The sequence below is a fragment of the Convolutriloba macropyga genome, chromosome 14, assembly GCF_964194025.1.
Source record: "Convolutriloba macropyga chromosome 14, txConMacr16.3, whole genome shotgun sequence".
In the NCBI taxonomy this organism is placed as follows: Eukaryota; Metazoa; Xenacoelomorpha; order Acoela; family Convolutidae; genus Convolutriloba; species Convolutriloba macropyga.
The window spans coordinates 8,391,376-8,406,725 of NC_134481.1; the positions used below are offsets into that span (position 1 = coordinate 8,391,376).

Below are 15,350 nucleotides of genomic sequence, written 5' to 3' on the forward strand. Positions count from 1 at the left end.
GTAAATTAATTGAAGTTTTCTCAGGAGTGGGCATCGACTATCCACTAAAGCGTGAGAAGACGTTTGCGGACAGAAAGTCTTTGTTGCAGACACGGGGCGTGATTGATTACGACCTTTATTTGTTTACAATCGGACTTGACCTTCGGTGCTTTGAGGAAGTAAGTTTGTTTTTTGATGGATCGCCTCTCCTACAATAAATTAATTTCTAAATTGTAAAATGGATTTAGGTGAAATCTGAGTTCCGGTTATGGGTGCCCTCTTTCAGCGAGAAAACTTTTTCTCATGTTTTCCAACCGGTGGTGCCACAATTGATTCTTCTCGTAGAGAAGGCGCCGCCAAGGTAAAGCATGGACAAGCTGACTTCTCTAAAAGCTCAGAACTGTAATATTTTATATATGTCAATTTAATTTGCTGTAGGCTTCTAACGTTCAATTTTCACGTTGTTTAGTGAGCGATCCCGTGTTTGCGCTCCGCGCTCTGCCGTTACTTTTTCTGGTTAAACAATCGGTTGGTAAAGAGAAGCGGTTAACGGTTGCGGAGCTCATAACAAACGCTCGTAATGCGTTCATCGTGGAAATATCGGTTAGTTTTTTTTGCAAGTGTTTCGGCTTCTAATTTTAATGCGTGGGTTCAATATTTAGGACATCGGTAATCTTGATGCTGAATCGCGTCAGCATAAAGTGGGCACAATACTCTGCTCCAATTCGCAGGTTTATTTAAAATAAGGGTTCATCGTTTTTTCTCTTTTCAAAAGAAAATTGTGTTCAGGTGTTTGTCGTTGGACCAAAAATCTGTGCTTATGGTCTCAAATGTCTTTGAAGCTGTTGACATCGCCTTCCGACTGTTCTATGTGCTGAACTTAAAATACCCTGAAGCAACGAGCATTGTTTGGTCCTATATTCAAATGGTTCTCTACAAAAATTATGGGCGGAACCGTACCAACTCAAGTTGACGCATTTGTACGTCAATTGAATAACGTTGAAATTGACAAAGAAAACTAATTGATAGCCTACCGCTAACTTAAAAACGTTGGATTGGGTTGTATTGAATGCATCTACTGTTGCTACTAAAACTGCTTCCATTGAGTGTTGTAATGTTCTGCTTTCTGATTTTTGTTTAAAATGAACACAAAATTTGGTACTTGAAGAAGAGGTCAATTCTTATAGCTTTAACTCCGACTCACAGGGTCTTCATGAACCTCTTCTTCAGATCTGAAATGGCAAATTTCTCAGAAATTGAGCACATGGTTCAAGAGTACTACGAAGTTGCGAGTACTGACTGGGTTTTGCTGGAAAAGTATGTGGACAGTGATGGGGCCAGAAGTCACAGAGCAATAGGGAATGATGAAAGAATTCGTTGCTCGTCAAAATCAGCTCTGCATAAGTATATGGATGAACTGTATCAGGTTTCTCTTAATTTTGTTTCGTATGAAAAAGATCTTAGATTTAGTGAAGACTCAAGTCGTGGATATTGTGGTTATAAAGTTGTGGCAAAAACAATTTCCAAGTTGGAGAGATTATTCCTGGATTGCATGGTGTTCTGGCATCCTGTCCTGAAAACATAGATTTCAAATTGAACTTCTCAGTAGTCAACATTAATAAAGTTTCTTATTCACTTCAAGGTCCACTATCTTTCGTGAATCATTCCTGCAGGTCAAACTGCAAATACAAGCAGATTAAAGGAAAAAAAGGTGTGGTTTTTCTATCAGTATGCATTTCTATTGAGACGGGAGAATAATTAACAATTTTTTATGGGAAAGGTTTTTTTGGTGAGAATAATCAGTACTGCTTATGCCCTCATGTAAGTCATCATGTATCCAGACAGGTTAATATAGACCATGCAATTTTATGCAGTAGCAAAACAAGAAGTGGATTATCAAAAGTAATTGTTTCCAGTGTTTTGGATGACGCTGAAAATCAAGTGTATGAAAATGTTCAGATCAATGCATCAAGAAATGCTGAGTCTTATAATACCGAGGACGTCAATGGATCAGAAATTGCTGATAATGTCTTGGTTGAAAATAATAGCATGACAAACGCTATTACAAATGAGACCCACGTTTCCCATGTTTCAGGTTTTCCTGCAGAAACGGAAGCTGATAACAGTGAAGATATGGATAATTTAGTAGGCAAAGCTAGGTCGTCGCAGCGCATCAAAACTCAAAAGGAGATCCCTTTTTCATGTGACAATAAACTATTTGAAGTATTTTGCGAGCTTTGTCAGACAGGCTCTGTTCTGTTAGATTCAAATTCGTTCATCCCCCACTTAACTAAGAATCATAAACTAGAAGCGGTGTTTATTTGTCCGCTTTGCGCTCGAGACTTCGCAAGTTTCACAAGGTTTGCATCTCACATGCGCGAACACATCTATCAATTCTCCGTAGAGAGACGCCGCAAATTGGCTTTAGAAGTTTCAGAAGACTCAGTTGTTGGTTCAACAGACGGTTTTAATTTAGATCCTGTCGCGGAGCCTGTGAGATGTAAATCTACGTTTTCAAATAAAAAAGCAGCAAAAGTTGCTGTAAAATCTATTGTCAACACTCCTGTTTCTGATGACACAACTGTTCCGGACTTTCCTTTTTGTTCTCAGTCGCTTCCAATGTTGTTACCAACAGAGAACCTTTCTAAACCGGTGACTATATACAACTGGCCGCGTGATAGGTTTTTTTATTCGCTTCAGCAATTGGAAATTTTTACTTGTAAGCAACCTGCATTTAAATATGATGGTTTAACGCTTCTAAATTATCATTTTCATATGAGTAATGCCCATGGATCTTCCTCTACTCTTTTTTGCTGTTTTTGTTCGAGAGAGTTCAGTAGCTTATTTCGACTCCGCAGACATGTAAGAGATATTCATAAGAGCGCACAACCTGTCGCAAGTGAAAAGGATCAGGAAGTGTTAGGTGGACAAATGTTAGACCATGAATTAGAAGAGGATGATCCGAACGAAGAAATTTCTAGTTTAGGTGTCAATGACTTCGACTCTAGGCTCAAAATGTTAAATTTCAAGTCTTCGTCTACAGATATTCTATTGCATAGTTTAAGAAATTCGGCGTCAACATGGAACCAATGCTTCGCTTTTGCATCTGCTGCTGAAAATATCACTAATGATCTTATTGAGACTGTTAAGTTATCGCTCTAAAAATACAAACTGAAATTCCAGAGGTTTCAGAAAACGAAACTTTTAAAAAATTGCTTGAGTCTTGTTCTGTTGAAGAATCGCCGAAAAGTCAATATCAATTGCTTCGTGTTCTTACAAAGGAGTCATGTTTTGTTAGTCCTGAGGATCTTTTTTTTGGCACACAGTTCGAAATTAAGAATGTTAATGGCGTTCCACGCTATAAAGAAGTTGAACGTTGCGGTCAGTTTATTTCAATAGCAGAGGTGTAAAAAAATGTCGTGCTAGTTCACGATGAAATTTTCAACGTTTTTTTTAGCTTACGTCCAGTTTCTCCACACTCTCAGTAAGTCTGGCACCCTTTTTGATGGTATGCAAACAAAAGGTAAACTGGAAACAAATAGCACAGCAATAGCAGATGTTGATACGTTTGCCCGCGGTAACGATGGTGAAATAGTTTTCCGTATATCTTTGCAGCTTTACTTTGATGAAATTGAGCCCGTGAACCCCATTGGATCGAGAACTACTACTCATAAAATTGGTTGCTTTTTTGGAATTTGAAAAACTTACCACCCTGGATTTTGTCTGATATGAAATTCACTTTTGTAGTTGCTTTGGTACCATACCTTGATGTAAAATCTTTCGGTTTTAAAAACGTGCTTAGTAAAATAAGGAATGACCTGAGAAAGTTGGAGACAGGTATTAACGTAACTACAAACGCTGGACATGAACTGAAGCTTATGGGGAAAAACATGAACTTTGTTGCTGATAATCTTGCCTGTCATGCTGTTTTTGGATTTGTCGAAAGCTTTTCTAAGGGTTCGTGTTGCGAAAAGTGTACTACGCCGCAGTCTGATTTTGCCTCGGTTTTCGAAGAGAATGTTGCAAAACATAGAACACCTGAGACATGCCGAAATGATGTTGCTGTAAAAGGTTCGGGGGTAAAAAATTTATGCAGTCTAGAAACAAGTTTTTTTGACCCCTATAAAAATTTTACGGCCGATTTGCACCATGATATTTTCCAGGGTGGCCTAATGCACACAGTTAAAATTGTTTCACACAACCTAATTTTTGTTTCCGGTTTCTTCACATTAGAGGAATTAAATGAACGATTAAACAATTTCGACTAGGGCCGCGACGTGGACGGTAAACCATCGGAATTTACCGAAGAGAGGTTAATTGTTTTCTTTTAATAAATGTTAGGTAATCTTTTTCTGAGATTTTTTGATATTTTTTTAGAATCAAAGAGAAAACAGCAAAGACTCTGAAAAAAAATACGACCAGATGTTTACACTTTACCGCTTCTTGCCGTTGCTTGTCCACGACCTCGTTCCATGTGGGAATGACATCTGGATTTTTTTGCTTGAATACTTCGACTTGGTTGCGTACCAAGAGCCCATCTTTCAGCGAAGCAGACTACAGCATTCTTGCTGTTCTTATCCGTTGGTGTTTTTCATTTCCCTGATTTTTTTTACACTGCTCACCTTACGAACACCTTCTGTTTTAGATGAACACTTATCGTTGTTCGTGGAGCTGTTTCCTGATTCAAGTGTAGTCTTCAAACAACATCGCCTCATACACTACCCAAATGTTTTACGCGCTTCCGGTCCTTTTGTTTATCAGAGTGTGCTTCGTTATGAGAGAAAACATCAATTTTTTAAAAGATTGACCCATAATATATGTAATTTTAAAAACATATGTAAGAGTTTAAGTTTGCGACATCAAGATTGCCAGTTTAATGATTGGCGTCATTCACCACCTTTCAAAAAACATGATTTTCCAGGCTCTTCAGTAAAACATCTTTCAATTGTTTTTGACTCTGATTTTGATTACAAAAATTTTTTTGGTTGCGACGAAGCGTTAGTTTCGAAACACGCTGTGATAAGGGGGACAAGGTATAGTACGAATGATGTCCTAATAAGTTCTGTATCATCTGATAGCATGCCTATATTCGAGTTAGTCATTTTTTTTGTTGTCAGTCGAAGTCAAGTTTATTTCATATGTGAGCGGACTGTTGTCAAAATTTTTGACTCAAGTTCAAGATCCTATACTATTAGCAAACAAAATTTGCCAGATAAAACCGTTGTTCCTTACCGCGACCTCTTCGACTTTCATCCACTTTCTCGACACTCTTGTTTTGTCCCTGGTTGTTCTTTTTTGCGTATTTGTTTGCGGCATAAACTGCGTTTCAATAACTTTGCAGAAATGTTTGACTCAATTGTGTCTGAGTAAAACGTTAAATACGTGGTATGTTTTTTTTAGGTCGGACTTTTTTGTTATTTTTCGCTCTTTTCAAAAAAATTTTCGTTCTTTTGTTTTATTATGCGCCTGTTTTTTTTGACATGTTTGGGATGGATTTTGAAATTTCTCAGCTCTTGCTTTTTTAATACTTTTTAATGATTTTTTTGTTTGTTTTGAGGAATGGACCCGGACTTCAGATGTGGTATCATGAGAACAGACGAAAAGACTTTAGACTACAGTATACGTCTTGCGCAACAAATTGACAATGGAATGGAGCTAACTCAGAAAATTTGTTTCATTGGTGACTCAAATATGCGCGATTGTTTCAAAAGCTGCAGTCATTATGAAATTTTGAAACCGTACGCGCATCTTTTTGAGCTTCATGTAAAAGGAGGTGCTAAGATATCTCACCTTTGAGAAATACTCCACAAAGTTGCTCATTTTCGTTTCATAATAGTTGGCTTAGTTGGTATTGATCTAAATTCAACTGCAGAAGATGACATGTTAAAAAACTTAAAAAACTTCCTATTGCATTTGCCCGCTAAAAGACCACAGCAAGTTGTGTTCTTTTTGCAGTTATTCCCCAGGGGTGACCATTTGAAAAAGGATAATGTTGCTAAATTAGTCAAGTTTAATGATATGCTGAGATCTAATTTTCCGAATGAATATCATTCGACTTCATCCTGGGTCTCGAGGTGTCACTTTAGGAGAGACTCTGCAATCTATCATTTTGATAAAAAAATATCTTGGTCTGTTCGCTAAAGTGCTGTGTAAGTGTTGTGATCACATCATTCGCAAGGCATGTGTTATTGACTACAGCAGTAATCCTAATGATCCCTTTTTAACTTCTAAATTGTTACGTCAAAAGAAAACATCCGAAAAACTTCTCATATTGTTTCTTCAATAAATTTAGCGCTTGAATTAGTATGCTTTTATTTAATTTAAACGGATCTTCTCAACTAGTCTCCCACTATTATTCTATCCGATCAATTGCTTTTGTGCTGTTGTTAAACAACTTTTATTAATCAGATTTTATCTTTTTAGAAAAGTTCCGAACAAATCAAAAAATATCTTGTATTTAATTTAGCTGATGCATGTCCTCATTGATTTGCTCTTGTGCTATTGCTAAACAACTCTTAGTAATCGGACTTGCTTATCTGCTTTAGAAACTAATGTGTGCATGTGTCATAATGTGACTCAATAACAGATGTTTATAGTGTGTTCTCTGATAATGAATTAATAATTTGCTTTAGAAAATAAAAAAACACAAAAAAATCTTGATTTTATTCAAGCTTATGCCTTTTAGCTCAAACAGCGTTTATAACATGTCTTATCTTCACGTTACGTTATGTTTAACTAATTAGAAATTAATAATTTGCTTTAGAAAATTTAAAAAAAAACACAAAAAAAATCTCGTTCACTTTAATTTAGCTTAACTTTATTTCGCTTCTTAGCTTAGACATTTAGTTTTTCATGTCTTTAATTGGTGTTGATCATGGTGTTGCATTGTGTTCACTTTACTTGTGCGTTGTTCATTTTATTTACTGCTAACAATAATACTGTTTCTCTAAATTTAACGCTTGATTTATTATGCTTTTACTTTAACAAAACTTCTTAACAAATCTTCAGATTTTAATATTCTCTCCAATCATTTACTTTTGTGCTGTCGGCTTAAAAAACAATCATAATTGCATCTGTTTATCTATTATAGAAACAGTGGTCTGCTCATCTCATAGTTTGCTTCAATAACAGATGTTTATAGTCTGTTCTCTCACGTTTTTTTTTAAACTGTCTCACCCCTAATCTTTGTTTACATTCTTTTATATTCTTGTTTACATTCTAGAAGTAGTTCTGATTCGCTTTTATATTTTTTCATAATTACTCTCCCTTGCTTTGATTGATAAATCAAAGCAAGTAAGGTCTTTCTGAAAAAAAATTAACTATTTTTAGCTGCTTGATTGCATTTAAATATTTCACTGCAAAGTGGATTTTCTTTTTGTCTAATTTAGTTAACAGGTCACAGATCAGTTCATCTTTGCGTATTAACCAGATTGCATTATCTTTTGTTACTTGCTATCCATCCGCAGCTCACCATTTTAAAATAAGCGTCATGTGCACTTTTGTCATCTATATACTGCTTTCCTCCTTTCAAATTACTAAGTAATTGCTCTGATTGTCATTTAACTTAACTCGCTTTACTACTTTTACTACCTGTCCAGTGCTTATCTCATAAAGAACCCTAACGTATTCGAAAATATTTAACGATTAAGTGTCGAGTTTATTCTTTGGTTCTTTGCTACATGTATTGGTGAACATTTATCAAGTATTTTTAATTAATGTTGGTCACCCCTGGGTTTTTTGAGTTGCAGGAATATTGATATCCGGGCCGTTTTGCTGCACAGCATGGTCTTTTAATTAGATTAATCATTGCAAACAGTGTTTTGCTCTACAGCATACTGTTTGTTGTCAATGGGTGTTTTGCTTTTCAGCATACCCGTTACTGGTTAAGTTCCTTTATTCCTGCAACCAAATTAACTATGCTCTATCTTTATTAGCATTGTCTTCTCCATGAGCCGCTTTGTTCCTTTAACCATACCGCATTTATTACTCACATTCATTTAACTTCATTTTCATTCTTCTGTTTGCTTTGTTCTATAGATGTGCTATATATAAAGCATTCGTTATCAAAAGGAATTTTAGTTCCTTAAGCCATTATTTTGTTTCATAGTTCGAAAATTCGTCATGTCAAACGGTGTTTTGCTCTACAGCATACCGGTTTATTGCGAATTGGGATTTCGTTTTGGGCTTAACCACTTTCGGCTGAATGTTAGTTCCTACAACAATTTGACAATTTACTCTTCTAAAAACATTTTATTTGTTCATATTACTTCATTTTGATGATTTTATTTGCTTCAAAAGCTGGGACCACTTTCTCATGCAAACTTGATTTATTATTTAATTTACTTCTATTTCCTACTTGTTCCTGTCAGATTAGGGGTGAGACGAGGTACGAGCTCTCAGACATTTGAAGGTGTTCTGGTTTGCTCAAATCCTCAAATAAAATACGTTGATTGAATTCAAGACACTATTATATGTTTTTTGTTGTTATTATCTCTTTTTCAATGTTCTTTGGAAGTGCTGCAATGAAAATGAATTTTTTGTAGCGCCTACAGTGGTTTGTTCATTGTCCTCAGTTCTTTCTGTTGTTCCATAGGAGCGCATTGGTGATCATTGGTTTTTCATAGCTCTTATTGAATTTAAATCTGTCTCGATTTGATTGTTCGGCTTGCTTGATTTGTGTTACTCACATCTCTTGTGTCCTAATGAGTCGTTTCTGATCATTTTTGTTGTTGTTTGTTTGTCGATTTTTTGCTTGTCTTTTAGCCTAAAATAGTTAGGTTCTCCTTTGTTGTTATTCTTTGTCATCCTTTGTTGTATTTTCATAGAAGCGCTGTGATGAATACATTGAGGTCTTTTGAGCGCGCACAGTTGTGTTTCTTCTCTAAATTCTTTTTCTAACCCAAAGAAGCGCTGTGAAGAAAACATGTCGTTTTTCTGAGCGCCTACAGTGGTTTGTTCATTATCGTCAGTTCTTTCTGTTGTTCCATAGAAGCGCATTGATGATCATGGGTTTTTAGCCCTCATTGATTTTATATCTGTCTCGATATGGTTGTTCCGCTTGCTTGATTTGTCTTTCTCACATTTATTGTGTCCTAATGAGCTTTTGGTCTCATTTTTATTCTTGTTTATTTGTCGATGTTGTCTCGTCTTTTAGACTAAAATAGTTAGGTTTTTCATTTGTTGTTGTTCTTTGTCATCCTTTGTTGTTTGTCCATAGAAGCGTTGTGATAAAAACATTGAGGTTTTTTGAGCGCGCACAGTTATACTTCTTTTCTAAACTTTTTTTCTTATCCATAGAAGCGCTGTGAAGAAAATTTGATGTTTTTCTGAGCGCTTACAGTGGTATGTTTGTTGTCCTGAGTTCTTTTTGATGTACCATAGAAGAGTATTGACGATCATTGGTTTTTTAGTCCTTATGGAATTTAAATCTGTCTCGATTTGATTGTTCGGCCTGCTTGACTTTTCTTTCTCACATCTATTGTGTCCATATGAGCTTTTTTCTCAAGTCATTTTTATTGTTGTTTGTCAATTTTGTCTTGTCTTTCAGCCTAAAATAGTAAGGTTTCTCTTTGTTGTTATTCCTTGTCATCCCTTGTTGTTTGTACATAGAAGCGCTGTGATAAAAACATTGAGGTTTTGTGAGCGCGCATAGTTTTGTTTCTTCTCTAAATTTTTTTTCTAATCCAAAAAAGCGCTGTGAAGAAAATATGGCGTTTTTCTGAGCGCTTACAGTGGTTTGTTCATTGTCGTCAGCTCTTTCTGTTATCCCATAGAAGCGCATTGATGATCATGGGTTTTTTTAGCCCTCATTGATTTTATATCTGTCTTGATATGGTTGTTCCGCTTGCTTGATTTGTCTTTTTCACATTTATTTTGTCCTAATGAGCTTTTTCTTTTTCTCGTTTTTATTCTTGTTTATTTGTCGATTTTGTCTAGTCTTTTAGCCTGAAATAGTTAGGTTTTTCGTTTGTTGTTATTCTTTGTCATCCTTTGTTGTTTGTCCATAGAAGCGCTGTGATGAAAAAATTGAGTTTTTTTGAGCGCGTAGAGTTGTGTTTCTTCTCTAATTTTTTATTTGAATTCATAGAAGCGCTGTGAAGAAAATATGGTGTTTTTCTGAGCGCTTACAGTGGTTTGTTCATTGTCCTCAGTTCTTTCTGTTGTTCCATAGGAGCGCAATGGTAATCATTGGTTTTTTTAGCCCTTATTGAATTTAAATCTGTCTCAATTTGATTGTTCGGCTTGCTCGATTTGGCTTTCTCACATCTATTGTGTCCTTAGGGGCCTTTTCTTGTCTCTTTTTTTGTTTGTCAATTTTGTCTAATCTTTCAGCCTAAAATAGTTTTATTGTTGTTTGTTTGTCGTTTTTGTATTGCTTTTTAGCCTAAAATAGTTAGGTTTTTCATTTGTTGTCATACCTTGTCGTCCTTTGTTGTTTGTCGATGGAAACGCTGTGATAAAAACATTGAGGTTTTTGAGCGCATACAGTTGTTTCTTCTCTCAATTCTTTTTTAATCCATAGAAGCGCTGTGAAGAAAATATGGCGTTTTTCTGAGCGCTTACTGTGGTTTGTTCATTGTGGCCTCAGTTTTTTTTGTTGTTGTTGAGGAGCGCAATGGTGATCATTGGTTTTTAAGCCCTTATTGAATTTAAATCTGTCTCAATTTGGTTGTTCGGCTTGCTTTTTTTTTATCTTTCTCACATCTTTTGTCCTAATGAGCCTTTTATTTTTGTCAATTTTATTATTGTTTGTTTGCCAATTTTGTCTTGTCTTTTAGCCTAAAATAGTTAGCTTTTTCAATTGTTGTTACTCCTTGTCGTCCTTTGTTGTTTGCCCTCAGAAGCGCTGTGATGAAAACATAGATTTGTTGACCGCGTGCAGTTGTGTTTCTAAATAATTTTTCTAATCCATAGAAGCGCTGTGATGAAAATATGGCGTTTTTCTGAGCGCTTACAGTGGTTTGTTCATTCTCCCCAATTCTTTCTGTTGTTCCATACGAACGCATTGGTTCTCTTTTGATTAATTTGGTCCTTGTTTTTGTGAATTTTTTGGCTTGCATTTTTCTACTTTGCACGAAGCTAAAACTACAACAACTTTTCTGTCTCTCGCACGATTTCAATTTTTTTAACCATATTTTCCCCTCTTTTGTTTCTCTGGCTGGTTTTTGTTTGCTGGGTTCGTCTTCGTCGTTTTTTGTCGCCTCTGCGTTTTTGATTTTGTTTTTGTGTTTTTTTTTAACTTTTTTGAGTTTTTATCAGGTATTTTTGTGCTCTGCTCTTTTCCGTTTTTTTCCTATGCGTTTCCCACCCCACCTTGTGCCTCCCCTTTATCTGCCCTTTTCTTCTTGTGCATTACCCCACCCTTTTGTGTACTCACCCTTTTGCCCAACCCCGCGCCTTGTTCACACTTATTCCTATTATTGAGCATTTTGGATGCCCCGTGTCTTAGCAGTTTTCGGGTCTCTGTTTTTTTCCCTGGCTGACAGAGTCTGGTGAACTCCTTCTGGAGATCAATGCACCGTCTCTGTTTGTCAGGGAAGCTCAAGAGGCCCATGCAAAAGCTGAGACAAATTTTGCATCCTTCCCTGCTCAAACCCTGTTCCTCCCACGACAAAACGTGCAGGTAAATTTACCTAAAAATGCAGGTAAATTTACCTGAACTGTGCATGTATTTTGGCGTTCCTGCACAGTACCTGCACGGTACCTGCACGTACCTGCAAATTTAGGTAATTTTACCTGAAATGGGCATGTAGTCCCCCTGCACATTTTACCTGCAATTCACTTGAACAGTAAAAATTTTAGGTAATTTTACCTGCACGATTTACCTTAAATTTGCAGGTAATTTACCCTTACAGTACCCTCACTGTAAGGGTAAATTACCTGCAAATTTAAGGTAAATTGTGCAGGTAAAATTACCTAAAATTTTTACTGTTCAGGTAAATTGCAGGTAAAATGTGCAGGGGGACTACATGCACATTTCAGGTAAAAATACCTGCATTTGCAGGTACGTGCAGGTACCGTGCAGGTACCGTGCAGGTACTGTGCAGGAACGCCAAAATACATGCACAGTTCAGGTAAATTTACCTGCATTTTTAGGTAAATTTACCTGCACGTTTTTTAGAGTGCAGGTTGACGTCGCGCTCGAAATCGCCTCTGATCAGACCGTCCCAGACAAGTGGGACCTCTGATCAGACCGTCCCAGGCCGAAGTGACCACTGATCAGACGAGTATGCGCTCGAAGATCATTGTGTGCTCGAAGTGCGCTCGAAGCCGCCTCTGATTAGACGAGTTCCAGACCGAAGTGACTCCTGATCAGACAAGTTCCAGACCGTTGGCCAGACGAGTTCCAGACCATTGTCCAGACTAAAGTGCGCTCGAGATATTGTCCCAGACTAAAGTGCGGTCGAAATCACCTCTGATCAGACAAAAGTGCGCTCGAAATAGTCTGATCAAAGAATGATTTTGAACATGAACAAATCTCTCAATATCGTTATAATATATCCATTTCATCTATCATTTTATCAATCTTATATTCAACTAACAAAAAACTAATCCTGAAAGTACTGTTAATGAAAGTAAATCGAAAAAAAATGATCAAAAAAATACTGAGTATGCCATTTTTTTATGCTTTTAACTGAAAAAATGAACTTAGACAGCTCTGCATAAAAACGTCTTGATCTACTTTGATAGAAAATCTTTTCTTGAGGGGACCGGCAGTTGTTATCAGCTGGACCCCTTGGTTCTGATCAAACCCATCAGATTTTATGATGAAGTTCCGATCAGAATGCTGTTTTATTGATGACTCTTACCCGAGACAACAAAAGTAAGTAAGAAAACAAAAATAACTTGAAAAAAATTTCGCTCGAATTGGTCTCTGGTCAGACTAGTGTGCGCTTGAATTGGCCTCTGATCAGACTAGTGTGCGCTTAAAACTGCCTCTGATCAGACCGTCCCAGACCAAAGTGACCTCTGATCAGACAAGTTCCAGACCATTGTCCAGACAAAAGTGCGCTCGAAGCCTTTTCCAGACCATGTAATTCGAGCGCACCGGGAACATGTGTGCGCTCGAAACTTGTCTGATCAGGGGTCACTTCGGTCTGGCCACCTCGACCTGGGTAAGCCAAGATTCAAATATGTTCAAAACTCGTTAATATATAAATCAGTGTTCAGTAATTGATTTTTAAAACAAAGCGAGTTTTGAAATAATCCATAGATGGTTATCAGGAACACTTGTAAAAACACTGGCAAGATTTTCAACGAGTACGGGGTCCATTAATGTGTAGCTAGCTACACCATATAAACATGGAATATTATACCCAAATAAACAAGTTATTGCAAACAACGGCCCCCCATCGTCAAATTTACCCAAACCACCACCAATCGTTATAGATTCAGTGCAAATACTGTTTTCAGGGCATTCAACGGGTTCAACTGTAGGGTTTGTCCTGGTCGGCAAGTGAGGAATCTCAATTAAATACGATTGCTGAAGCCGGTTGGGCAAATTGACGCCCGTGCGTGATAGAGAGCCCATTCCAGAAGCGACCAGTCGGGTTCCGATGGGATGATTAAGATGGCACAGGTTTAAACGGGGTTCATTTACCCGAAGTGCAGGTGTTGTGAGGTATAGCAGGGCAATGTCATTCACAGGTCGGCCACCAACGACATGAAAGCTGAAAAAAAAGTCGAATTGTGACGTCCCGAGTCGACTTCGAATGGCTATCTTGCATGATCTTGCAAGATAACCATTCGTCGTACAAGAATCTTGCAAGAAAACCATTCAAATTAATGCAAATTAATGGACCCTGATCGAACAGAATGAGACGAGAACGTTATTTCCTAACCCTTTTCTTAGCTAATTTTAGAGTTTTACAACCAAGATAGCGCCAATCTTATTTTTTTCTGCGCAAACCTGCGCAGCGTTGCTCGAATTCGTCACTGTTGTCGACGAGTGTTCTTAACAAGGAGTCAATTAGAGTACATAAATTGGAGAAAGTCTAAATTTTCGGCTCTTGCGTTAACAGCCCTCGCATCAGCAATTGCAGATACAAACACAGATCTGACACTTTTGTCGGTGGCTCGTGAGAAAATTTGATTTCTAAGTTGTTTTTTAATTAGTAAAAAAAATCTGGAATTTATTTTGATTGACAATTTTGCCTCTGTTTTCCACAAAAACCTCATAGTGTACTTTTCGCGCCAAACTTATGCAACGTAATCATGGCATTTAAAAATCATAACGCGAGGTTCATTTTTACCAGGTAAGATACCAGCAAAATTGATTAAATATTAAAAATAAAAGCCGGACTCAATTAATGACAAAACATAAAAAAAAGAGATTAAACTAATTTTATCACTAAGCCGCTTGTTCAACAATAGTTTTTGCTTCGACAATCCCACGAGGAGGCGGAGTGAACGCAGAATATGTTCAGCTAGAAAAATATTTAGTTCTAAATATTAGTTTAGAATATTAGTAATATAAAAATATTATTAAAATTATCAAGTTTAGTATATTTTAGTTCTAAACTAAAATGTTTAGCTAGAACTAGAAAAAGTCTCTTTGTCGACTCAACCTTGGCTGTTTAGTTACATAAACTTGATTTGAAATTGATTTGTTTTTGCACTCGAATTGAAATTAGGTACAGCTCAAACGTAAATCGATAAACGTAAATAAATTGAAAACACCATTTTGTTGGGTTCGATGGGTCAAAGTAAAAACTCGATTTTTTGTATCCAAATGCAACTATGCTGCTCTCTGAGTTGATGAATTGCTTTTTCAAGGAGTACTGCTGATTTAGTTATCAACATCAACTATGAATTTTAAAACCTAGTAACTTGCAAATTATAAATTTAGAATTTTATACGTAAAAAAGACTAAGTTAATAGAAGCTAGCAGCAGCACCTATTGTTTCATCCGTTTTCATTTTATTTTCTAACTTTGTTTTGCATTTTCTCAGACGAACATGCATCTGAAATAAATATGTTCTCGCAATTAATATTTCGTTAACGTTGTTATTATTTCTTTTTGTCAATTAAAACAAGAGTTCTGTCGAAGTAAAAGTGCTGCAAGATCTCAACAATCAATTTTCATTTTTTTTAAATCAATAATGAATTTTTTATGGTATATGAATTAGAGTTAAAATTGGCAAGTTAAAATCTTGCAAAATCCGAAAAGCGTTACTTCCGAGATCGGAATCCAGTTGAAATATCCGGTAATTGAGTTCCGCAACAAGCCTAACTAAATTCGAATGCGTGTAATTAAATTGTGTAAGTTTTTTTTCTAAAAAGTGCGAATGCAGAATTCAGGCCACGAGGTCTGTAGCATAGATTTCGCGATTCCTTAATCTGCCCTTTTTTGGCAGCAAATTGAAATTGGT

The 15,350-nt window shown here is 36.5% G+C and overlaps 1 protein-coding gene across 1 annotated transcript in view; it reads right to left on the bottom strand.

Moving 5' to 3' along the window:
* Window positions 1-1,516: 1,516 nt before the first annotated feature.
* LOC142353410 (chymotrypsin-2-like) overlaps window positions 1,517-15,350 on the bottom strand; it is a 36,988-nt gene continuing 23,154 nt past the window's right edge. Inside the window, exons 3-5 of the mRNA XM_075405642.1 lie at window positions 13,244-13,649; window positions 4,602-4,673; window positions 1,517-1,552 (exon numbers count right to left, since the gene is read on the bottom strand). Of these exons, the coding sequence (XP_075261757.1) occupies window positions 1,517-1,552; window positions 4,602-4,673; window positions 13,244-13,649 (514 nt within the window). The remainder of the gene's footprint in view (window positions 1,553-4,601; window positions 4,674-13,243; window positions 13,650-15,350) is intronic.